General features: G+C 31.5%; 2 protein-coding genes across 2 annotated transcripts in view; one reads left to right on the plus strand and one right to left on the minus strand.

Annotated features, from left to right (window-relative positions):
* Nucleotides 1-12773, plus strand: part of LOC139492159 (cullin-5-like) — a 27140-nt gene extending 14367 nt beyond the window's left edge. Inside the window, exons 10-19 of the mRNA XM_071280309.1 lie at nucleotides 10-74; nucleotides 1008-1140; nucleotides 1851-1982; nucleotides 2448-2571; nucleotides 3179-3351; nucleotides 4665-4826; nucleotides 6564-6682; nucleotides 7413-7536; nucleotides 8910-11907; nucleotides 12657-12773. Of these exons, the coding sequence (XP_071136410.1) occupies nucleotides 10-74; nucleotides 1008-1140; nucleotides 1851-1982; nucleotides 2448-2571; nucleotides 3179-3351; nucleotides 4665-4826; nucleotides 6564-6682; nucleotides 7413-7536; nucleotides 8910-9104 (1227 nt within the window). The 3' untranslated portion in view covers nucleotides 9105-11907; nucleotides 12657-12773. The remainder of the gene's footprint in view (nucleotides 1-9; nucleotides 75-1007; nucleotides 1141-1850; nucleotides 1983-2447; nucleotides 2572-3178; nucleotides 3352-4664; nucleotides 4827-6563; nucleotides 6683-7412; nucleotides 7537-8909; nucleotides 11908-12656) is intronic.
* Nucleotides 12774-16778: 4005 nt separating this feature from the next.
* LOC139491505 (DNA-directed RNA polymerases I, II, and III subunit RPABC2-like) lies at nucleotides 16779-21567 on the minus strand. The gene is made up of 5 exons (XM_071279237.1): nucleotides 21489-21567; nucleotides 19207-19267; nucleotides 18098-18231; nucleotides 17612-17683; nucleotides 16779-16993 (listed from the first exon to the last, which is right to left on the minus strand). Exons 1-5 carry the CDS (start codon nucleotides 21539-21541, stop codon nucleotides 16903-16905), a joined length of 411 nt encoding a protein of 136 aa, XP_071135338.1. The 5' UTR covers nucleotides 21542-21567; the 3' UTR covers nucleotides 16779-16902.
* Nucleotides 21568-25748: the final 4181 nt, after the last annotated feature.

A 25748-nucleotide genomic window follows, 5' to 3' on the forward strand; every position in this document is an offset into this window, starting at 1 on the left:
TTTTTTCAGGCTTACAAGTCAGTTGTGAATGACACATCAGTATTCCGTCTAGAAATTCCTATGAAAAATAAAGGGTGAGTCAGAATATTGAATAAATAGCCAGCCATATTATTTTAAAGCTGAAATTGTGTTTGGAAAAAGCAAAAAGATCAAATATCAGATATGAAAATTAAATTGTGTTATGGTGCTTTGTTATTCAGTCTAGAACACAGATCGTATATTGAAATTTTGATATAAATCTTAGTTTAGGCCATGAAGAGGACCAGATTTCTCTGGCATAAAGATTGTCAGTCTGTAACACGCCTCACAATGACAGGGCTATAATATTTTTACATAGTTTGAGAGTTTATAATATCTGAATTTCTTTTCTTTCGCTGAACTAAATCTCAATATGGTTTTGAATGATTTAATATTGATTTTGAACTTAATTCTAATGAAAATTAACTACATTTATTTAGAATTCTTATTGGCTTAATCACAGTTTGAAAAAATGTCAGAATATGAATAAGATAAGTTGTGGAATTTATTGATTTGTGTTTACTATGACAAAATTCCAATTACATGATGTATATTTAGTATGAAATTTAAGGTGATACCTAACACTACAGGGAGATAACTCTGTAAAATCAGCAGAACGTTTTAATGACGTGTTGTTAAGGGAATATTAAGCTTCTCAATGATCAAAATAAGTTTTTGTCAAACTGCTATATAACCCATGTAATTTTTCTGATTAAACGGTTATTTCAAAGTTTTTGAAATTTTTATATTTTTGTCAATGGGTCAAACTAAATACTTTGTCAAAATTTAAAGAAAATTAAACAAGCCAAATTAATTTTAGTTCAAATGTTAGGTACCACCTTAATGTGTATTAAATGTCCAAGACTTCAAAAAAAAGTTAGTTGAAAATACACAACTTTAGGTTAGCATATGTTTTCTAGTGTTGGACAAAAGCCAAACCTACATGGCATGCTTCGGAGTTTTAATAATATTTTGATATTGTATTTCAGTATTGGTGCCAAAACACAGCCTGAGTCAAAGTGTCCTGAACTTTTAGCTAATTACTGTGATATGTTGTTACGTAAAACACCATTAAGTAAGAAACTCACCTCAGAGGAAGTGGAAACTAAATTAAAAGATGTGGTAAGTAAATTATGTCTAAGTTTAACCTATTTTTATGCCCCATTTATGGGCATTATGTTTTCTGGTCTGGGCGTCTATTCTTTTGTCTGTCTTTTTGCCGTCTGTTTGTAGTTTGTCCATCTGTTCATGCGTCTGTCTGTTTGTTTGTCTCCTGCTTCCTGTTAAAGTTTTCAGGTTTAAGTTTTTGGTCTAGGTTGTTTTTGATAAAGTGGAAGTCCAATCAACTTGAAACTTAGTACACATGTTCCCTATGATATGATCTTTCTACTTTTTATGCCAAATAAGAGATTTTACCCCATTTTTACGGTCCACTGAACAGAGAAAATGATAATACGGATGGGGCATCTGTGAACTACGGACACATTATTGTTCATAGAATGTTACGAGCAGCTGAATAGCCCTCTGCGTAATCTTAACTTCCTCTGTGTTGGTCCTCTAAACAAGTTATAATTTTAAACTTTGCCTACAATGCACTTTTTGCCTTTTACTTTTATAGGTCTACTTGTACCTTCAATATTCTATAAAAATTCTTGGTCGAAATAGTCTGTGTGTGTACACTTGTTCATTATTTTTTTTTTCATATATTTCAACTGAAATGATATAATATCTAAATATTAAAAAGTCATTAACTTTTTGAATCTTTAATTAATTCAAGTTACTTTATCAAAAATATCAATTTAGTATTTCACATTTAATAATTTAAATTTCAGTTACTTGTGTTAAAGTATGTACAGAATAAAGATGTTTTTATGAGGTATCACAAGGCACATCTAACACGGCGATTGATATTAGACACATCAGCAGATAATGAGAAAGAAGAAAATATGGTGGAGTGGTTAAGGGTAAGTGACAATACAGCTTGAGTGGATCATTACCTTACCAGAGGGGATAGGAGTGGGTGTTGTCCCAAATTCCTGATAAAAAATGCTGAATCCCAAATAACAAAAATAAGGCATTCTTTCCTGAGTTCTGAAAAATTAATCATTTATTCCAGAATCCTGATAAGTGTAAATCCCAAATTCTTGGAAGAATGAAGGCCCAATCCCAATGAAAAAGGTCTGTCTGCACTTCCTTTTAGCCGAACCATGTGCACTCAAGTTTTAAAAAAATGTAGAAAAGTTGAATACAAATGCCTTTTGATTATATTAATCAATTGTTAGCTCACCTGGCTCATATATTTAAACCTGGAACAGTCCTGAGGACAATCATTTAATAGCATCTGACTTCAATTGTAAGTAAGATATTGAAAAACTGGCTTTTTTGTTTGAATTTATTTAGATAAAATATATGTATTTTTATACTTATAGGAAGTAGGTATGCCTGCAGACTATGTAAATAAATTAGCCAGAATGTTCCAAGATATTAAAGTCAGTGATGATCTCAATCAAGAATTTAAAGATGCTCACCGGAACAACAATGAAGGAATTGCAGGTCAGTATAGTGCATGTTCATTTAATTTTATGTTTTTGTTTATATATGTGCAATTTTTGCACCGTTACAATGTTGTACAGTAAAAATTCATTTTGGGACTGTTTGTTTTGTGGAAAATTCTGATGATAAGTCCAGGAAATTTATCAGGTTCAAGTTAAATTCACATTTGCTCAATTTATATTTAATTCCGATGAGTCAAACTGGATTGATACGAAATCTCAGATCAGTGGAATGGTTAAGTTAAGTTCCTTCCCCTTTCACTTATAACAGGTTGACTGTAGTCAATACACAATATAAGTAAATTGTCAACAAATGTCTGAGACCCAAGGATAGAATGAGATGTTATAATTCACATGTGAAATAAATCCTGTAATTTCACTCTTCAAACGTTGTCAAGATGTTATCAATTGCTTCCATCAATCATTGTCAATATGAAGTAAGAACAGGTAGAAAAAGATATATATTTTCTACTTTATACACATTAGAAGTCAAGGTGTTTAAAAAAAAAACAAATAGCAATAAAAAAAATCAAATAAGTTATATAAAAGATACAATTTGGAAGTAAAATATTGTTATCATATTGAACAAAAATTTAATTTCTTTCTAGATTCTATAAATATAAAAATCCTTAATGCTGGAGCATGGGCCAGGTCTAGTGATAGAATAGCTGTAACACTGCCAATGGAATTAGAAGACTATATCCCACAAGTGGAGGAGTTTTACCGACAGAAACACAGTGGTCGTAAACTACAGTGGCATCATCTGATGTCTAATGGAATTGTAAGTATTCAGCTTATATCTGAGTACATTACCTTATTGAATTTGCTCATCGTTGAAGGCTGTACTGTCATCTATAGTTGCCTACATCTACATCTATAAAAAAGAAGATGTGGTATGATTGCCAATGAGACAACTTTCCACAAGAGACCAAATAACACAGAATTAAACAACTATAGGTCACCACACGGCCTTCAACAATGAGCAAAGCCCATACCGCATAGTCACATAGTCAGCTACAAAAGGCCTGAAATGACAAATGTAAAACAATTCAAACAACAAAACTAACAGCCTAATATATGTGCAAGAAATGAACGAAAAACAAAAATGTAACACATCAAGAAATGACAACTACTGAATTAGAGGCTCCTGACTTGGGACAGGCACATGCATACAGAATGTGGCGGCGTTAAACATGTTAGCAGAATCCCAATCCTCCCCCTAACCTTGGACAGTGGTGTAACATAACAACATAAGAATGAAGTATAAAAATCAGTTGAAAAGGGCTTAACTCATCAGATGTAATACTACACACAATGGATGTGGCCGCCTACTTGTATATCCCAACAACAAAAAGACACTACGTACAAATCTGAGAGTACTGGCAGTTACTAACATCTAGTTCAAAGCCACAAACAACTTATAATAAAAAAAATCATACATCTAAGACTAAATTATCAATCCGTACACATCCAACATCCAATGGATTAAGTGTAAAGACGTCATAAACAGTCAAGATACAGGTATCGACAGATTGTAGATCCATGAATGTATACATGTATATAACAATAATATTCAGTTTGCTTTTAATATACTGATAACAAAATCAATATTAATACCAATAAAGAATCTACATCATTTGGATTCTGTAAGATAGTTGTTTCAAAGTCAATCATACCACATCTTATTTTAGCTCACCTGACCCAAAGAATCTAACCATGTATTTATTTTGGGCTCTTTATCAAATTGGTCCAATTTGAGGTCCAAAGGGTTCAAGAATTCAACTTTGGTTTGATTTGATTTTATTATTTTCATCACAAATTTAATTCTTAGGGTTCTTTGGTATGCTGATTCTAACCATGTACTTAGATTTTGGACCATTATAGGTAAATGTCCAGTTTCAAGTTTTTAAGTTCTTTGACACATTCATTTTTTGTCACAAATCTATGCTGTGTCAAATATTCAATCACAATCCAAATTCATGGATGCATCACCAGCAAATTCAAAAATTTGTCATAAAATATGTGATTATTGTCAGTAAATATAATTATAAAATTGGATTATCGCCTTTATAAGATTTCAATGTTTCTTTTCAGATTACTTTTGGTAACGATACAGGCAAGTTTGACTTAGAAGTCACAACATTTCAAATGGGAGTATTATTTGCCTGGAATCAGAGACCTAAAGATAAAATAAGTTATGAGAGTTTACGTTTAGCAACAGAACTACCAGATACAGAATTGAGAAGAACACTAATGGTGAGTTTAATTCTCAACCTTACTGCATCATATCTGTCGAATTCATTTTTTTAAGTGCTTGATAAATATTTTAAAAGGTAGTAGTGTATTAAAAAAGAGTTTCTTATTTGTTTGAAAAGTATTATTTTATACTGCTTGAAATATGGTTTAGGCATTTTTTATACGCCCGTCAAAATTTTGACGGGACGTATTATGGTATACAAATGTCCGGTGTCCGTCCGTCCGTCTGTCCGTCCGTCCGTCCGTCCGTCTGTCCGTCTGTCCGGCGTAAACATGTCGCACCGTAACTTGAGAACGACTTATCCAAATTTCATGAAACTTTATATAGTTGTTTCTTATGATGGTCAAATGATCTGTATACTTTTTGGTGAAAATAAGATTTAAACTTTTTGAGTTACGGCACTTTGTAACTAAAACAGGGGTGTGTTTTTTTTCACATGTCGCACTGTATCTCAAAAACTTTTCTTGATTATTGCTTAAAACTTTACACACTTCTTAGTTATAATAATCTTAATATCTGTATACTTTTTGGTGATGATTCAAAATTTCATTTTTGAGTTTTTGAGTATTTTGTAAAAAAAGGGGGAGGTTTTTTTTACATGTCGCGCCGTATCTCAAAAACGATTTATGATTTTTGCTTAAAACTTTACACACTTCTTTGTTATATTAATCTAAAGATCTGTATACTTTTTGGTGATTATTCAAAATTTCATTTTTGAGTTATTGAGTATTTTGTAAAAAAGGGGGAGGTTTTTTTTACATGTCGTGCCGTATCTCAAAAACGATTTATGATTATTGCTTAAAACTTTACACACTTCTTTGTTATATTAATCTAAAGATCTGTATACTTTTTGGTGATGACTCAAAATTTATTTTTGAGTTATTGAGTATTTTGTAAAAAAGGGGAGGGTTTTTTTTACATGTCGCGCCGTATCTCAAAAACAATTTATGATTATTGCTTGAAACTGTACACACTTCTTTGTTATACTAATTTAAAGATCTGTATACTTTTTGGTTTGATTCAAAATTTTATTTTAGTGATATTTGTAAAAAAAAACAGGGTGGGGGGGTTTCACATGTCCCGCCGTGTCGCAAAAACAATAAATGGTTATTGCTTAAAACTTCCTCAGAAACTATTTATGATTATTGCATAAAACTTCCACACAAGATGTCGGGCGTATCATGCGCTCATGGCGCAGCTGTTTATTTCGAATCATTTAAAGATTGTATGTTGACTTCTAAACATATGTTTTTGGCCTCAACACTCAGTGACAGGGGCATATATAACCCATGTCAATCTTTTTCAATCATTACACAAAGTTCCCATTTATTTTTATGTTTTTGGTTTGATTCCTCATTAAAAAGTATCTTTATTTTTTTCTAATTTAAATCCATCAGTGTATTTGTGGTAGTGTGCTTGTCTATTTCAGTGCAGGGCTCATATTTATATTCAGTAAAATGTTCTCCCCCTGAATATGCATTGAAATGTACTACTGGACATTTAACAGCCATCAATTATCATCATTGTGGGGATTTTTTTCCTCATTTGTTTTTCCCCGACAAATAAGTGTAAAAATCGGGGGAGGGGGGGCCTTAGTTGCTTCCCTGGGCAACTTAGGGTTGATGTAACAGCTGATTATTAATAAAATATGTTTAAAATTAAAAAAAAAAATTATCATCATTGTATTTCTAGAAACAATTTAATTTCATACTAATTATATAAAATTTCTATTGCAGTCACTAGTAGCATTTCCTAAGATTAAAAGGCAGCTATTATTGTGTTCACCTGAGACTAAATCATTGAAAGAATTCACTGATAGTACACAGTTCTGGGTAAACCAGGAATTCTCACTTATGTAAGTGTATTTTACATGTATGCACATTGAAAGACCATATATGTTGTCAGAAGGAAAATGGAAAATTATTTATCCAAAGTTTTTGTAATTTTTTAAATGACCAAGAAAAATTTGCTATTAGTTTAACCAAAATGGAATGCAAAAGTTGTAGAAACTTTAAAAATTACAAATGGACAATTGTGCATGTGCAAATTTCCATGTAGGAGATGCATGCCTGTTAAACAGACAGATGTTATTTTAATTTTACTATCATTTTGTATGTTTAAAACTAAGTTGGTCCTGAATATTCTTCTACAAGATAAAAAAACAGGAAGATTTCATCATGGAATCTTATTCAAACTCTGAGAAAACACCAAAAAGTGCAATAACTCCACCTTTGGAATATTTTTTTGTTTCCCACAGGCAACATGTATATCTAAAAATAAAAATAAAAATAATACCAGAAGTAAGTGCACAAAGACATGATTCATGTATTATATCTTGTACAACTGTTACTTCAAAGAGGGGCATAAAGGGGGGTATCTGCATGGAAGAACACGAAATATAATTGCCATTTCACGATGAAGGAATAATTAAAAATTTCCTGCATGTTGATCTTTTTACCAATTTCACAAAACACAGTCAATAACCGACATTTTCACGGCTGCATGTTAAATAAAAATGGCAAAACATGTTGCATGGAAATAACCCTTTACCACCCTCTTCAAAAGATATTGATATTTTATTACAGTAAAAATGGAAAGGTACAGAAAAGAGGTAAAATAAACTTAGTAGGACGTTTACAGTTATCTACAGAGAAGAGTCAAGAGGAGGACAATGAAGGCATCATGCAGCTTAGGATATTACGTGTTCAGGTAAAACATTTTCTCTTTGTTATAACCTAGTTTCAAATACTTATTTGATAGATTTTTCATATTTTAGCTTGAATCAGAGCGTTTTTAATGACTAAACCAGTTAAAAGCTTTCACATAAACTAATCGAATCAATTGAAATAGACACTAAAAGTGTTTAAAAAGTGTCCAAAAACTTCCGCTAGATGGACCTGAAATTTGAGGCCAAAATCGGCCCTTACCGTCCCTACTCCTTCGCGAAATCTGTGAGCAATAGGTCACAGCTCTACTTGTTGTCTTTTAATTTGACACTGTTGACTCTTGGAAAGTAACTGACATTGCTGACATTATACAAGTGGGTTTGCTTTATTTACCTTTGGCAAGTTGTTCTCATTATTGAACTTTGGCGAGTGTTTAGCACTTTTGACCTTAGGTAAGTGATTGACACTATTTATCTAAGGCAAGTAACGCTATCAAAGATATTTTTCACCATTTAAAAAAAACTATTTCATTAGATCATTCACTTATTTAAGTTGTTTTCCGAAACCACAGTAAGATGTTGCAAGAAAGAAACCATTGAATAGAATACTACAGACTAACACAAATATACCATTAATCCTTTAAACATCTATGGACATATTAATGTGTCAGCCTTTAATTCTTAAAAGTGGTATGATTGTCAATGAAACAACTCACCACCTTCTTCTTCTTCTTTTTCTTCTTCTTTCGTAAATCCCTCCAATATTGGACCACCAGAGACCAAATGACATAGCAATTAAAAACTATAGGTCACTGTACAGCCTCAACAATGAGCAAAACACATATTGCAAGCTATAAAAGACCCTGACATAATAAATGTTAAACAGTAAAAACGAGGAAAAATAACAGCCTTATTTATGAATAAAACAATAAACAAAAAAACAAACATGATATACTGCATCAAACAACAACCACTGAAATAGACGTATTTACACTTGTTTGCAAATTTGTCCGCCATTACGTAAAATCACACAGGTTCCCGTAAACTTTGACATCATAATTAAAAAAATGAAATATTTGACATAACAATTTAAAAGTGATTGTTGCTTGACGTCAAAAGGTGATTTAGAGTAGATCTAAGGTCATTCGGAGTCAAGATTCAGCTAAATACCAAAAGTGTAAATACGTTTATACAGGCTTGGGACAGGCACAATAAGTGCTGGTGTTAAACTTGTTTGTGAACTTCAAACTCTCCACTTTGTTTTCTTTTCTAGAAGTTTTAAAGTCTTTAGTTTTTTACTTTCCAGTTGTTGGAATTAAATTAGGACATTAAAATCTGTGAATTTATAGTTTGAAAGTGTCTTTGAATTGATTTTGTATTGAAAAGCTGAAATTTATTAATTGTTTTATATTTGCAGGAAGCAATTGTAAAGATTATGAAGATGAGAAAGCGAATAACCAACGCAGCTTTACAAACTGAACTTGTAGAAATATTACGAAATATGTTTCTACCCTCTAAAAAACTGATTAAAGAACAAATTGAATGGTTGATAGAACATAAATATATGAAGAGAGACGAGGATAATATAAATATGTTTATTTATATGGCATAACGTACTAATGAAAACATCCCTTTTCGGCAATCTTAAAATGAATGGTGCTTGTCGATCGAAGCTACTCTTCGCATTTGACTGGCCTCATTTTTGTTCTTAGGACTTTTTGTACCTTATTCAATAAAGTAAGGACCTGAAGCTCTTAGAAAATGAAATAATGGATCTCTTATTGAAACGTTCAATAAAAAAACTGAATTTTAATCTAATCACCAACTGAATGAAACTAATTTTGTAGTTTTATAGTATTTCCTGTTGTTAAAGAAATAACAGCAGAGCACTATTTATCAGTTTCTTGCAGCAATTTTCATATACACTAATTTGTTACACCATATTATTTTCACAATTTGCCTTTAAGATCCATGCTCTAACCTTTAGTTTCAAAACTTGAAATTAGTTTCCTTTTCTTTATTCAGTTGTACTTTCCAATTTTTTTAACAGTCTTTATTTTACTGTATGTTGAAAAAGTAAATATATTTGTAATAAAACCCTCACAGAACATGCATATTCAAATCCAAAATTCCTTGAACGGCTGATTGTAAAGAATGATGACTGCTGCTTTCTCATAATTTTCTAATGATATATTTCTTATCCCAAAACTATAGATGAATTTAAAATTAAGAGAAAAGGTACTATCATATGCCTAAACCCCCCAAAAAAAATCATTTTACCTCATTTGTTTAGTATTGTTTAGAAAAAAAATAAATGCAGCAAATTCTATATATTGAAAGCATAGGTTATTATATTTTACCCTTCAAAAATATTAGCACTACACTGCTTGAATAATTTTTCGTATCATAAATAAGAGAAAACTTTAGAGGGAGATTAATCAATGCTTATTTTTACGGTGTAATTTGAAAGTTAAAAGAATGTCCTGTGAACAGTTTGTGTTAACATTGTACATAAAACCCTTCTTACCTTATTAAGATTTGAAGATCTGCTTTGAGATAACAAAAAAATAGAATCAGGAAAAATAGGCATTTAAAATTTTGACATGAAAATAATGAAATATTTTGATATTGTAACATGATAGGTATGATAGGACACATTAATCACAATTTTGTGTACATTTTTTATTTGATCTATTGAAAAAACTTTCACTTTAAGATATAGCATTTTGAAAAACTTTGTTTTATCAGTTCTGAGAACACCCCTACAATTTTTGTTTTTCAGAAAAAAAGGTTTTGAGACAAACCCATTCCAGTGACATTTCTGTACACTGTGCCATATTGATACCCCAGGGATGTTTTATCAGCGGGCTTTCACATTCTAATTGTACATAGTTTTACATTGTTTGTATATATGTAAACATTTTGTATATCTTTTAGTATCACATTAAGTATGGATGTTTGTTCATTTCATTTTAAGAATTTATGCATAAATTAACATCTAGTTGAAAAATTACCGTATTTAACAATTTGATATAATATTAGTCAGGGACTTTTTATTCTAATGGTTTTTGAGGGGAAAAAAATGAAATATCTGTTTGATAATATAGAATAAAGTTTTCTTAAATCATGGACTGTATTTCAATGAAACATTGTGCACCTCCAATTTGATATTTTTGGCAAGACATGGCTTTTGTTGTCAAAGTAAGTGAAACATTTGGTACCAATAATTCCCTACTAAACCAGTTAATAGATTATAATGAAGCTTTCACATAATTTATCTTTCATAAATCCATTTTAAACCTCGTATCTATTTCCTTATCTGAATGATTTTGGAAAAGGTTTTGAAAGAGATAATCCTGTCTGTCAACTCAAGAATATGAGTTTTTAAAACAAACACAAAAAGTATTAAGCATACAACAAGGTTAATAACAAAGAAAGCTCTGACAAAGGTGTCATATTATAAGCATGCTCAACATACCTCATGTTCTCTATGGGCACTCTGGGTCCTCCACCAATAAAAAATGGCTGCCATGAAATAACCCTAGTGCGGAAAGGGGCATTAAACACCAACCTATCAATAAATAAATCATATTGATTCACTTGAATTTTTCAATTCACACAGGTAAATATGCCCTTTGCCTTTGACAACCATTTGTATATGATAAAAAAATTAAACGACAGGTTATTGATTAGGAACATTTTTTAAGATGTTTATCATTTACTGTAGATATAAAGTTTATATGGTCATTTTTACCATTTTTTGTATGAAAGCGAGTTTTGAATTTCAATATATATGTATAAAGTAATATTTGTTGGTATTTATGTTTTAACATTTGTTTTGTGTCATATGAAACATATTATTTTCATTATTTAGCTTGCACTGTAAACCATTTCCTCTACATTATGCATATATTTAATTTTGACATAGAGGATTTCCTCAATATTTGATGCCACATAAGTAGTGATATATATTTATAGATTATCGTTGGTTATCTGAACGAGATAGATTTTCTCGCTTGAGCCGATAAGGCAAAAGTGAGAAAAGCAATTGAGTTGAGATGACCAATGATAATCTATTTATCGCTTTTTTACTTATGATGACTTTGTTCATTTCATTGATGTTCATTTCATTGACAACAAGCACGTGCCTCCTTAGTTTCTAGCGATAATTTTCATATCACTCGACTCCGTTGAGAAAGGAAATTATCAGATCAAAGGAACATTTCGTAAAATAGTGATTATTCAAGTTCTCTGATAGTCATGTCATCTTCTACTTGACCATCTCTGATGAATGGATGAGTAAATTTAGATATAAATTGTTGGTTAACAGTGTTACTGGGTCACTGTCTTGTTAATATTTGTATAAATTTTCAACATTAATAATTTAATAAATTAAAAAATTAAAAAAGATAAGAGTTACTGTGAAAGTACTTTAATTCGTGGGTATCAATATTCTTGGTTTGAGCAATATTTACATGTTCGTGGGTTTTAAATTCATGGATTTTAGTTTTCTTAAAAAAAATATTGAAAAAATTAAAGCCTTTAGACACAGAGGTTACAAATATTCTGGATTGAAGGAAATTGCAAAGTAAACATTGACCAGTGTAAATCTTAGTGACAACACTAATTAACCCAAGATAAAGTGATTGACAAATTAAAGAACATCAAAGGTGTTAATTAGGCCATAAACATGTCACCTAAAGAAAACAGTAACATAAACAAATACTACAAGCGTATCTTGAATTGTCAAATAATTCTAATTAAAATCTAGCCCAGCATGAAATTATTATTTCCCATGTGTACGAGAACTATGAGGATATAAAATGAACATTTCATCATACTAGCATATCAATACCGGAAATCTGACTTTCATCTATCAAAAATATTTTTTATGAGAATAAAAAGATCAAAAGTTGTGCAATTAAGGTTATTAAAGATTAAATGGGTACACTCCACTGGTTAAAGTCATCCACGAAAAGCACGAAAATTGGTACCCCACGAATAAAAGTACTTTCACAGTAAATGCATTTGAGATCTGATGAATGGATGAGTAAAATTAGATATAAATTGTTGGTTAATATGTGTCACTGGGTTGCTGTCTTGAATATTTGTGTAAATTTTCAACATTAATAATTTAATAAATTGAAAAATTAAAAAAGATAAGAGTTAAATGCATTTGAGACAGAATTCCAAGAACGTAGAATAAACAAACACAGTATTCCTTTTCAATTTTGCCCGTATGAAGATAAAGCAAATTGAAAGCAGATTTGCTTTTTTTTTTTTAAATACAAACAATACTGATTTTGCAAAATAATGACTCTGAGTATAATATACAAGCCTTCTAAAAAAACACTCTGATCATATTGAACAGAATTTTTCATGATTCACCATTATAGATAACTCATGGCAGTGAATTACTTCCCCTTTGTATCAGTGAGTTACTTCCCTTTTGTTGATGTGAATACTTGTTAAATTGAGTGTAATTTGAATGTATATCATCAAAATAAAAAACAAACTTAGTCATTATTAAAAGTTTTAGTTTTTGTTGTTGCTAAGATCAGAACTATATGGAGATTTGTCATATAACAGGCTATTATTTGAACTTGGAATTATTTTTAATTATGGAATTTGCTTGATTTCTTGTTATTGAATTTTTTAATAAATTCCATGCTTATTCTGTACTGAAATGTTCTGTGCTGCGCACAACACTTTCTATTACAAAGAAAATAGTATATTTTCAATAGAATGTACTGTGCCGCGCACAACACTATCTAACCAAAATAAATTGTATGGAAAGTGTTATTAACCACTCAAAAGATCATAATACCAAATAAACATGGAATTTATTAAAAAAATTAAACATAAGAAATTATGCAAATTCCATAATTAAAAATAATTCCAAGTTCAAATAATAGCCTGTTATATGCTTAAGTCTGTACGGTGACCTCTAATTTCAGTTTTTATCTGAATGTTATTATGTTGTTGGTTTGTTGTATCATATACCCAATATTTTCTTTATCAGGTATTTAGATTTTAAATATTTGTTGATCTGTATCTCAGTCTTAATACACAACCACAGGCCTACTGACCTAGGCTGTAAAACTCATCTCCACAGGCCATTAGAATATAACTCAAATTTCAACAACGGGCCTCTTGGTTCAAAAGTTTATCATTTAGACTGGACTATCTTAAAATTTAAGTTGCTTTCTTTCGTGTTTCTAAATAGTGGAATGTAACGTCAGATAGTCGGCAAATTTTTACTCAAAATTTGAAGTTTACAATTGCAGTCATGTGTGAGGCTTTAGCTTGTCTAATGTAATTGGATGCTTGAGCAAACATTTAAACAAATAAAGAAAACAAGCCAACCAAACATTTAACCTACATGCATTTGGAAAATAGCTCTAATTTTTCACATCTTCAACACATACTCAAGTATGCATTGGTGCATTGGTGGATCTATTTCAAATTTAGCAAATTTTTTTAAGAATGGTGTTCTGAAGGTTTATAAATTTTAGATGATTTTCAAGTATATAATGTTCCATATATGAGAAGTTAGAGATTATGACATGATTATGTATTCCTATCATTGGGTGATAACTGTGAATGGAGCTATGTGTAATTTGTTTGTGGTCACAACTTTATAATGTTTAATTCATTATATGAATGAGTTTTGTAAATGTTGATTTACGCAAGGATGAAAAAATGTAGCATTAACTAATGGTATATATGAAATTATGAATTTCAGAGTTTTTAAAAATCCTTCCCATATTTATGAATTTCTTAGATTACCGTAGCTGTATTTGGCAAAACTTTTAGGAATTTTGGTCCTCAATGCTCTTAAACTTCATACTTTATTTGGCCTTTTTAACTTTTTTGGATTCAAGCGTCACTGATGAGTCTTTTGTAGACAAAACGTGCGTCTGGCATATACACAAAATTTAGTCCAGGTATCTATGATGAGTTTATTATAGTGGTCAATACAAGCTTCATTGGACTTGAGATATCCTATTTATTGGGATTGTAAGAGCAGTCAGGTTGCTTCTTAATCAAACAGTACTTGTATTAGAATTTGCCGTTTCAGAATCTAATGCATCCTGGGTAATATTTTCAAAAAACTACATCAAAACGTTGTGATTGGTTAAAAATGTCATAAACAATGGAAATTCAACCAATGACGTGATGTTATATTCATTTTTGGGTACGAACAATGAAATTACCATTGATTCTTTAGATTCTGGAAAGGTGAATTGATACAATATCGTCTTAAAGGATTTAAACCAATACATGTAGAACTATATTCAAAATTATTATGTTGTATTATTTATTATTCTGAATGTCATTGTCACAATTGGAGATTCCTACTTATATAAAAATTTCGGCTATATGTTTTATTTTTTTTGTAATTACTCTTCAGAGAAAGGACTTCCAAAGTTTATAAAAAAATCATTTTGTGTCTGCATAACTAATGTATATTTTTTTGAAAAATGTTTTATTTAAATGTATGAAATTTATGTATTGAAAACATGTAGCAATGAATTCCAGATATTCAGATCTTAGAAAAATTGAGCAGAAAAAAATCATTGATTACAAAATTAAAAGGATAGTTGTTTATAATCATGACATTTATTGTTAAATGTTACTTGTGTGATGAATCACTAATAGTGAAATAAAGAAATATCTTTCTATATTTGTGTTGACGTTTTTCTGTTTTTACAGATTTCACACTTGAGAAATTAGTGCAAAATTTACCATAATCTTCATCTTCTTTTTATGCCCAACCTAGGGGCATTATGTTTTTCAGCCTGTGCGTCCAAGTCTGTCTGCTCATCCTTCTGTTCCACTTCAAGTTAAGTTATTGGCTTAGGTAGTTTTTGATGAAGTTGAAGTCCAATCAACTTGAAAATTAGTACACATGTTCCCTATGATATGATCCTTCTATTTTTAATGCCAAATTAGTTTTTTTACCCAAATTTCACAGTATACTGAAAATAGTGGTGGCTTCATGTACTATGGACACATTCTGGTTTTTAATCACCTATTCAAAAGGGATATTTTTTTACTAGTTTGGAGTAGCATGTGGGATGATGCATGTATAGGTTAGGAGTAGGGTTTGGTACCAGCAAAACTAGTTTAACCCACCTCTATCTGTATGAGCCTGTATCAGGAGCCTGTAAGTCCGTGGTTGTCGTTTGTTGCTGTGTAACATCTTTATTTTTCTATCATGGTTTTATACATAAATCAGTCTGTTAGATTTCTTATTTGACTTGCATTTGTCATTTTGGTGCCATTATGCAGTATCTGTTTTGCCGATTGTTGAAGGCCATATGGTGACCTACAGTTATTAAATTCTGTGTCATTGGGTCTGGTTGAGAGTCATCTCATTGGCAATTATATCACATCTTATTATTATACTGTGGATTCAGTAATTTTCGTTTGATAGCTGGAGAAACTTACACCTTATTGTTTTGGCTATAGGTTTTTTTCTTGCATTGCAGGGACTGTGCTGTGCGTCGCCAATGTCGCAATTTGCGATTTTTTATTTTATCTGGTGACAAAATACGGCTGCTGGCGATATTTCTGGCGCCAACATTTTCTTATGTAAAAGTTTTCCTTTCTTGACAATATCTATCTTCATTTTAATTGGTAAAAGTTTTAAAAATTTTTTTTACAAAAAAATGATTGTAAGCAATGATTGTATAATTAAAATAGATTTACTGTGGATTCATTTATTTTCATGGGTATCAATTTTTGTAAATTCAGTAAAACTTGCATTTTTGGGGATATTTGATTTCAGGGTTTTGCCATCCATGCATACAAAGCATATAGAAAAACTGTAATTCGTTAAACATTTGTATTCTTGATTCCCACGAAAATTAGTATCCAACAAATAATATTGAATTCAGTGTGTAAATTTTCTCTAGCCAGTATATTTAAATTATCCATTATTCGATTTATTTTAAAAAATCAATTCCATAGGCTATTTTACGTAGCTGCTTTTGTCCGTTGTCTATTTTCATGCTTTTTAAGTTTTCATTGTCTCACCTAAATGAAGTCTGGAAGATGAAACTTAAGCATTTTTGTTTCCAGCATCAGTCATGCAAAAACTTAGCATAAGTTCATGCTAAGATCAGTTTAAGGTGGAACTACTATTACAAATATTGTAAGTATTTTTTGGTGTATAAAGCCACTTGAATCATCCTTGGCATCCAGTTTTTGTTGTTTGAGGAAACCAGATTATCCAAAGAGAACCCCTGACAATCGACAGGAGTTATAATAAAGACAAGTATCTCATGATATGGGTTTATTTACACAATGACAATGTAAAATAAAAAGTACTGTCAAATCTTCATATTAAAAACAGTATACAAAATTAACAAATATTTAGTCTTGCTACATTGCACATAATTCTCCTATTCTAGAATAATAAGTTCATCTACACCCCAATCTTCATAACTGCCATCTGGTAAATATCTTCTGATTATAATGGGTACTTTCCTGGCTCTACAAATAGAACAGTTGGGTTACATAGACTTATAGACATGATATATAACAAATATATACAGAGTTCGTGAAAACCATCAGACCTGACCCCAAAAAATGAGGCTGTCCAGTATTTTGAAGGCTAGTCTTTGTTCCAATGACAGATCAAGTCCAAATTTTGTTCAGTTTGATGATATTGTGCAGAGTTATGGTCCTTGGACTTAACAAATTCACTCAATTAATCAATATTCCACCTTTTTTTTCCTCACCCTTGAAGATATTGACTTATTATCTGTTATTTAAACTTGACACCATGACAAGTTACGGATCAATTTAGCATTTTGTTCCAGAACAGTGAATTTTTAACTTAACTTGCAGGGGACTATGTTCATAGAATGCTGTTTTATTATCTTACCATATCTGACATTAATTTGACAAGTACACTGCAGCTTTTAATTTGTCTTATTTGAGATGATTTACAATAAACACTGTTGGATTTTAAGAGTTACGAAGATAGAAAGAATCGTAATTGCCATGATTATTGAGCCTTACTGTCTTATTTCATTGTTACTTGATAAGTTTTCTTTGAACTTCAAAATAAGGAATTTAATTATTTTAATATCATGATCAATAACCTACTTTAATTCTTTCATTGCTATCTGTAGAGGATCTGTTTCTCCTTCCAATTCAACCATGACAGGAGCACACATTCTGTAAAATATGAGATTGTGAAATTATCTCCCTTTACCAAAGTAATAAATTACATATAATTTAACCACTTGAATTCAATCTTTTCCCAGACTACTGTAAATTCAGAAATGTATGTGTCCATTTATTATTGTAATTGTTAAACAATAGAAAAAGATTCACTGTCAATTATTGTGATTAAAGAAAATGCAACATAATAGGAAACAGGAGTGAAGTTTGTTTTGGGAAAAAGGGGAAGTAAGTATGATTTTGCTTTTCTTTTTTTAGAACATTTTACATCAACTATATAGGGGGGAAATTTCAAGACTGTTCTAAGCCAAAATTTTCCATAAAATGTGTTACAGTGAGTAGGGAGCAGAAAACACAATAATAATTTTCTGGCCTTAACAGTTTTTCGTTCCTTTTTTCAATACTTACGCTATTTGCAATGCTCTAGTACCCAGTACTCTGGCCCTTTCATATTTTGTCATGTAAGGTGTAGTAATTCTTTTATGACGTTCAATAGATAGTGATGGGGTTGTTGCTGGAAGAATCTCTATATTATCTTGATCCTGTAAAATCAAAACAAACAATTACAATAAAAGTACATAAAAGTATCATAAATAATATGAGGGTCTGGATGGGGGATCTGTTATTCTGTAAACATTTAATTTTCACCCCTTTTTTCTCTTATCTAAAAAAAATGACCCCTTTTTTCTCTAATCTTCAAAAAATTAACCCTTTTTTTCTCTAATCTTCATTTTTTAAGGGCATTGGCATTATTCTTTAATCATTTAACCCCATCCAAACCCTCATAATATGATTTGTCACCAAAAAATGACTGCCTGCCAGCAATACTAAATAGGTTTTTATCAGATACATATAGTACATGTCCAACAAAGGTAAATCAGGTTGATTATAGCCAATGTACATGTAAGGGTTCTAAACCCATTTAAAATGTATGCAATGAACCTAAAATGTTAAATTGGGAAACTTTAACACAGAACAAAACTCCCTTGAGAACGATTACCACAAATGAGTATAACATAAACAAGGGCACATAATATTTCTGATGAAAAAAAACTTAGAAAATTATATTTTATCAGAAAATTTGAAATTTGAAATATGTACACCTTGGTGTAATCACTAGATTAATGTCTATAGGTCACCATACATCTAAACGATACTGTGGATTCAGTTTTTTTCTTGGATACCAATTTTTATGGAGTTAGGAAATCTTGCATATTTATGAATATTTAAATTCATGGTTTTGGCATAGTCTGCATACATTTCTTCAGAATATTTGTATTACGACACGTTGAACATTTAAGTTTGTGGATCCCTCGTAACAATGAAATCCAACCAATATTAATGAATCCACATCAATTACACACTACAAATGGCAATCCCTTATCTACCAATAGTCTAAGATACGGATAAAAACATTTTTTATAAATATGGGTGGCAACAGACATGACAGACATCTATCAATCACCTGCAGGCAAACTAATTCTCACATTTAAACTGAATTAATATTACAAGCGTACCTCTCCATCTATTGGTTCATCTAATGGCTCTTCATCTATATCATCATCTAAATCATCAAAACTGTAATGAAAAAATAAATAACAGTTACATGTCATGTATGAAGGACTGTTTAGAATGGTTTGGATGCGTTAAACTTTAGAAACTAAAATTATTTGACTTTTATTGTCTTTCATATATATATATATATATATATCTATTCCTGCCATTCCTTCTGACTTATTCAGTAGCACTCTTTTGATGAATGAGTCTGAGCACACAAATGCATCTTTTCAAGGTTCACAATTTTCAATGTAAAAAGGGGCACAACTCTAGAATGGTAAAAGACTCACTTCCAAAATATGAACTCTGTCCACATGTTGACATTCTTAGCAATGTGTATGAAGAAAACTTAAATTAGAGTCGGAAACAAAAAATAAACTCTAGTTAGGAAGGAGACTAAAACCCAAATTTGAACTCTTTCTATGAGTTTTGGTTCTACCATAGTTTTTACCAAATGTCAACCCCTCGAACTATTGACGTCATACAACAATGATTTTTGTGGCGTCAGATATTTAGTATTATGACGTCAAAATTTTATGGGAACCTGTGTGATGTCGAGTAATGGCGGACATATAGCTATAAGGTGTATAATTGCGGACCACATCGCAGTGTTCTCCCCAGGATTTTTGGATAGCGCTGTGGTAATCGCGTAATTTTCGACAATGCTCAGTAACTTTATCGCGGCATGCGGTTTGTTTGTAATTGTTTTGTTATGTGTTTTTATTATATTATGCTGTTGATGTTTCCTCTTGTTATGATGTCCTCATCATGCTCATGGAAGTTACAGTGTACCCCTTAATGAGGCTTTGTTTGTTAATGTTATTGTCTGGATAAAGAAGAAGAGTATTCTTTTCTCCATTGTAAATTCATATATTAAATCCTCATACATGTCATACTATCTATGTATAAAACTGGAGGAGAAGTCTTTTTCCATGATGGGTCTACACCAGACATGCCTGTGTGAAGATTTCTTAGCACTATAAGGTAATGTTGCAGAACATGTAAGGACCAACAATAAAGTCATTGTCAGCTTCTGTTTCAGTGTTTGGTTTTGTAACCAACTGTAGCAGTGTACTGTTAACCTTACGACGTTTGACAGGAATTAACATTTTTTTGCATAAAGATTTCTCATTTTTATGACCTTAACGTTTTATAATATTTAAATGGCCTCATCCAAGCTTGACATCGAGACAGTAAAATTTCTCAAGTCGTATCAGCTTGGGTTTGTTTTTCTAATCATATGCTCTCAAATGGTAGAATTTCTGACTAAACAATTATAAGTTCGAATAGGGGATAATGAATACTTAAAAGACTTGCTCATTTTCGGGGTTCGTATGGATATCATAGTAAACCCGGCAAATAATTTGCAACAGACCCCTGTGTTTGATCGTTTTTAAAATCCTCGTTTGTTCAAAGTTTGTAAAACAAGTTTGTGAGTGACGTCGGGAAATGTGGTCAATTCATTTCATCTCATTCATATATGCCTCTATATATTCTTTAAATTAAAAAAATAGATGTCAATGTTGAAATCTTTGTTTATTTTGATCTTTCAAAAACGCCATTTTGTAAAAATTTTTAGACTGGTCCCGCGGAGTTACTTAAATACAACGGAAATAATTCTTTCAAAAATCGTAAACCAGTCGATCACGTGATCCGAAGTGAAAAATAAGCGGGAAATTTGAAAAAAATTGAAAAATATGAAAAAAAATATAGCGACGCGTTTGCGTGGGATAGCGCTGCGGTCAGTGCAATAGGACAGCGGGGAATTGCAATAGCGCTGAAAAGCGCTGTGCTAAAACGGCCTGGGGAGAACACTGACACAGTATTGTTTTTTCATTTTTGAAGATTGTGAGGTTGCCTGTAATTGCTTTTAATCATCACCTTCATTTGAAATTTCTTGGATAGTTGTTGCATTGCTAATCATACACTTTTATATATCTAGTGGATGCTAGGCCTTAAAAATTTCCAAACAGCATAGGTAAGTCTGTACACAGAACAGTTTTTGAGGTGAAAATACGGCCAAAATTGTCCATTTGTTATGATGAACCTTAACACTATAAGACACAAATAATTTTACTTTAGACTCAGAGGCTATACCATTATGTTATGTCTTATGATGCAGCAGGTATGACTTGTACAGAAAGGGAAAATATAGTTGGGTTAAAGACAATGGAATATTAGATAGTTGTCGTATATATTTTTTCATAGAATTTGAATAGATATTTAGTTAAATGCGCAATACCCGTCGGCATCATGTTCGTCGTCCGCCATCTTGCAATATAATCCAAGTCCCATAGACGCTTTAGTCTGTATAATTTAAATCACAGCTCGGACTACAGATGTATTATTATCCGCATCTGATATGTTAATTTATTATATCTAACAACGCACATGGCGCACAAGTTCTAAGATATTCTAAGAAGCAAAATCACTCTTATAACTTTAAATTTAAAAAAAATCCATCTTTGACAAAAAAACACCTTATTTTTTTTAACCCTTTCATCATTTCAATTCATTTTTTTATCATTGAGTTTTCTGTTTAATTTTCGCTCTCTTGCAAAAAAAGATGCTTCTTTGTATTATAAATTTATATCATAAATAATCAAAAGCTGATCGATTTCATATATATATAAATAGGTAGAGACACATAATATTATAATGTCTCTGATATAGCTAGATAATTCTATATCTACATCTACATCTACATCGTTGGAATGCAAAGGGTCTAAGACCCATCACGCAAGTACTAATAAAGTAATTCAATATGGTGCTCATTAAAAACATAATTTACATGTGAAATTAGAATTAAATGTTTGTTGCCTGACTTCTCTGTTAAATAACGTGAGGCTGTTCTTGAATGCCTCTGCATCTTCTATATTTAACAGTACGTCTAATTCCAGATATTTGTATTTGTAGGGTGTTTTTGAAGTTTGAAGGTTTCTAAGGAAGCTACCATTTGATTTTTATGGGGGGGCTAGGATGAAATTAGAAAAAAATAGGCAGGACAGGAGTTTTGAGTAAAAAAAAAAGGCAGGATGAGACACTTGCAAAAAAAAAGTCAGGATGACAATTTATGTAAAAAAAGTCAGGATAAACTAAAAAAAAAAAAAGCAGGACCGAATAGAGTGAAAAATAAAAAGGCAGGACAGAGATTACAACTAAAAAAAAATGCAGGACAAAATTTTTCATCCTAGCCCCCCCCCCCATAAAAATCAAATGGTAGCTCCCTAAGTAAAAGTTTACTTTGGTGGCATTGTCCTGCCTTGTTGTTCTACATAATCTGGAATATTTATGGCTATTTTTTTATGTAAGGCTTTGTGAAACAAGCAATTAAAGTCGTTTTATTTACCGTCTAGTCTCTAATGATTCAAATGTATCTGTTTGTGCAACACAATGGTGATTTTTTTTTATAGAGCTCGTTAACTTAGAACCACCCTATGTAAACTAATCATAAGTCCTTTGGATAAATTGATACAGTCTAAAAGGTTAACAAGATAAAATAAAATAAAACTTTTTTATCCGCGATACCTGGGACACTATAATGTTCTAGTCTCACTGACAGTAACATGAGTAACTGGCTGCTAGATTTTGTATTTTAACTGTTAAAACAAAACTAGATATATGATTGAGACTGTGAGAACTCACATCCTGTCGTGATATATGTGTCCTATATGTGACGGGGTTAAACATGTTTGAAGACACCACTAAGCCCACGACAACGGACAATTGTGTAACGGCAAAACACAATAACAATCAGTAAAGGAATGAAAAAAAAAAAAAAAAAAAAAAAATATATGAGAAGCCCCCCCCCCCCCCCCCAAAGGGATAACCATTCAAGTAAAGAGGTTCCTGACTTTGGAGATTCAAATACAGAATGTTGCGGGGTTAAACTAGTTTGCACGGTCTGCCGGTGTTATATAGCCATTCTTCCCCCATGCCAGTTTTTCCCCCGGGGGAAAAAAAATGGCATGAGCCAATTTTTCCCCTTGGGAAATTTTGGATCATTGCCATTCTTCCCCCGCGGAAATTTGGCAATACGTATACATATTGTCACTTTTCCCCATGCCAATCTTTCCCCCATAGAATAGATTTCACTATATTTATATCAGTCTGAAAATTAAACCCAACAGAGTTGGAATTAGATTTTTATGCTGAAAAATATTTTTTGTCAATGTCGACATGGTCATCAGCCTGTCTATGTGTCCACTCGTCCTTCTGTATTTTCCCAATTTTTTTCTAATAGTCCTCTAGTCGGTTAACATTCTCAACATGACATGTGTTCACAAATCTGTCTACATATTTGTCTGTCTATTTCCAGTAGTCCGTCTATATTTTCATCGGTCTGTTTATGTGTCTACTTTTCTGTCTGCATGTTCAACAGTCTGACTTCATATTCACCCGTCTATGTCTACTATTATGTCTACAGGTCCACCCGTCTTTCTCCGTGTTGACTAACCCACCTACATGTTTACAAGTCAGTTAACGTTTACACCAGTACTAGTGTACCTACATCTCTACTCGTCTGTGCATGTGTCCACCAGTCGGTCTATATGTCTACCATACTGCGTCTACATGTCAATCTGTCTGTCTTCATGTTCATCAGTCCGTTTATATTTTTTTGCCGTCTGTAATTGCATTTTTTTGTGTATTATTTTGTCTGATCGTCCGAATCTTCAATATGCTGACATTTACATGCATTCTTTTGACCTGCATTGCAACTTACAACTTACTTTTATTATTTACAAGGTGTATACTCCATACTAATACCATAATTCTTTGAACTGTCACCAAGTTTTCATTGGGGTTCATTATAAGCCATGGAACATTTTATCACCACTAAAATTCACGTTGCACTTTTAGTTTTTCCGACAACAGGCTAGCAATCATACCACATCTTCTTTTTTATATATATATTATGACGATTAAACTTGTATATAAATGATGAAAGCATGATTCCGAAATCCCGGGCTTAAAAACACGAAATCCCGAGGTCCCGAATTTAAACAAAATTAAACCCCGACATCCCTAAATTCGAAAAAAAGAATTTCCGGACTCAGAAAGGGTCAATCTCGAAATCCCGAGCTTAAAGGAGACGTGACACAATTTAAAATTTTTTTTTTTTTTAATTAATTAATAAATATTGGTCAAATAACATTTTTTCTTGCCAAAACCTCATTTAACGGCCTTTTAATGGTCAAAGAATCCAGCGCTTGTCGTAATCTTTGATTTTTAATGAGATACCGGTCACGTGATCGTGATGACGTCAGTGGATACAATCTGAGAAAATGTCTCAAAAAGGACGAAGTCGATCATATTCCTGTAAAATTAAACAATGAACGGTGTTGACAGCAGTTTTCAAGGCCATTCTCAAACTTTAGATATTCAACCGTATCAGTTTGAGCCGTTACTTGTTGAAAATAATCAAGTAGGAGATATAAATTCGTCATCCGACATTGACGATCTTTCAAGCAATGCCGATATAATATATCAATAATTAATTTCACCAAAAATAAAGAGAGATTTCTTAAAAATGTTAACGTTTAACAGGTAATTGAATTACATTTAATAATACAAAAAGACAGGTCATAAATAATGTAGGACAGAAAGTCACAGCCAAAAAGTCACGGGCAAAAATTCACAGGACAAAAAGTCATAATTTATTTTCGAAATTATTTTTCATATAACAAGAAAAAATAATTTTAAAAAATACAAAATTCTTGATCTATTATATATTAAGTAACTTTGTTACTAAAATTTATTCAAAATAGATATCAATAATGATCAAATAATTGTTATAAAAACAACATGTCAAAGTGGCTTGGTATCTATAAATGGCTTCATTGTGGCATGAATTATATCCTTTGCATGATTTAAATTTAATTTTTTTTCATAAATCAAGCTTCATGAAAAATTTCCTAAACTCGAAAATGAATAAATGTAATGAAATAAAATATTTCAAGATCACTCTCTTATAATTTAAAAATAATTCTCAACAATCATCATAAATTACCTATCACCTCACCAAGAGTGTTGGGTGTAAAATTTGAATTACTAAAGCTGCCCCAAATAAATGTGTAATAAGTATGACATAACAGGGAAAGAGGGGGGGGGGGGGGGGGGGGGGGGGGGGGGTATTATAAGTAAGATTTAAAGAAGTTTTAAAACAGTAATATATATTCATATGTCTTTTTCTCCTCCATAATAATCCCATTGAAAATGTTCTATGAGTACTGGCTTATTTTTTGTGATATTTTTTCCGTGTGGTATATCCTCAGTCTATAAATTGTTTTCAACGGTATTTTGTGACTTCTCTTCAACTTCGACAAAGTTTGGCATAGGGGCCTTATATGTAAAATGAAAGCTTATGGTATTGACGGAAACTTATTGAATTGGTTTCAGGATTATCTACACGACAGAAAACAGAGAGTAGTAATGCATAACAGAAAGAATTAAAAAAACGATAGGTCATTATGTAAAATTGAAACGTTTCATTTGTACAGCC

This window comes from Mytilus edulis, chromosome 10, assembly GCF_963676685.1.
Source record: "Mytilus edulis chromosome 10, xbMytEdul2.2, whole genome shotgun sequence".
Taxonomy (NCBI): Eukaryota; Metazoa; Mollusca; class Bivalvia; order Mytilida; family Mytilidae; genus Mytilus; species Mytilus edulis.

Excerpts from the sequence above, each read along its gene's own strand:
- LOC139491505 (XM_071279237.1), bottom strand. The coding sequence starts at position 21,541 with ATGGGACTTGGATTATATTGCAAGATGGCGGACGACGAACATGATGCC. Across the intron at positions 19,268-21,488 it reads GACGAACATGATGCCGACGG|TTTTGATGATTTAGATGATG; the intron begins GTATTGCGCATT and ends TTTTCATTACAG. Across the intron at positions 17,684-18,097 it reads ACTAGAGCATTGCAAATAGC|AATGTGTGCTCCTGTCATGG; the intron begins GTAAGTATTGAA and ends CATATTTTACAG.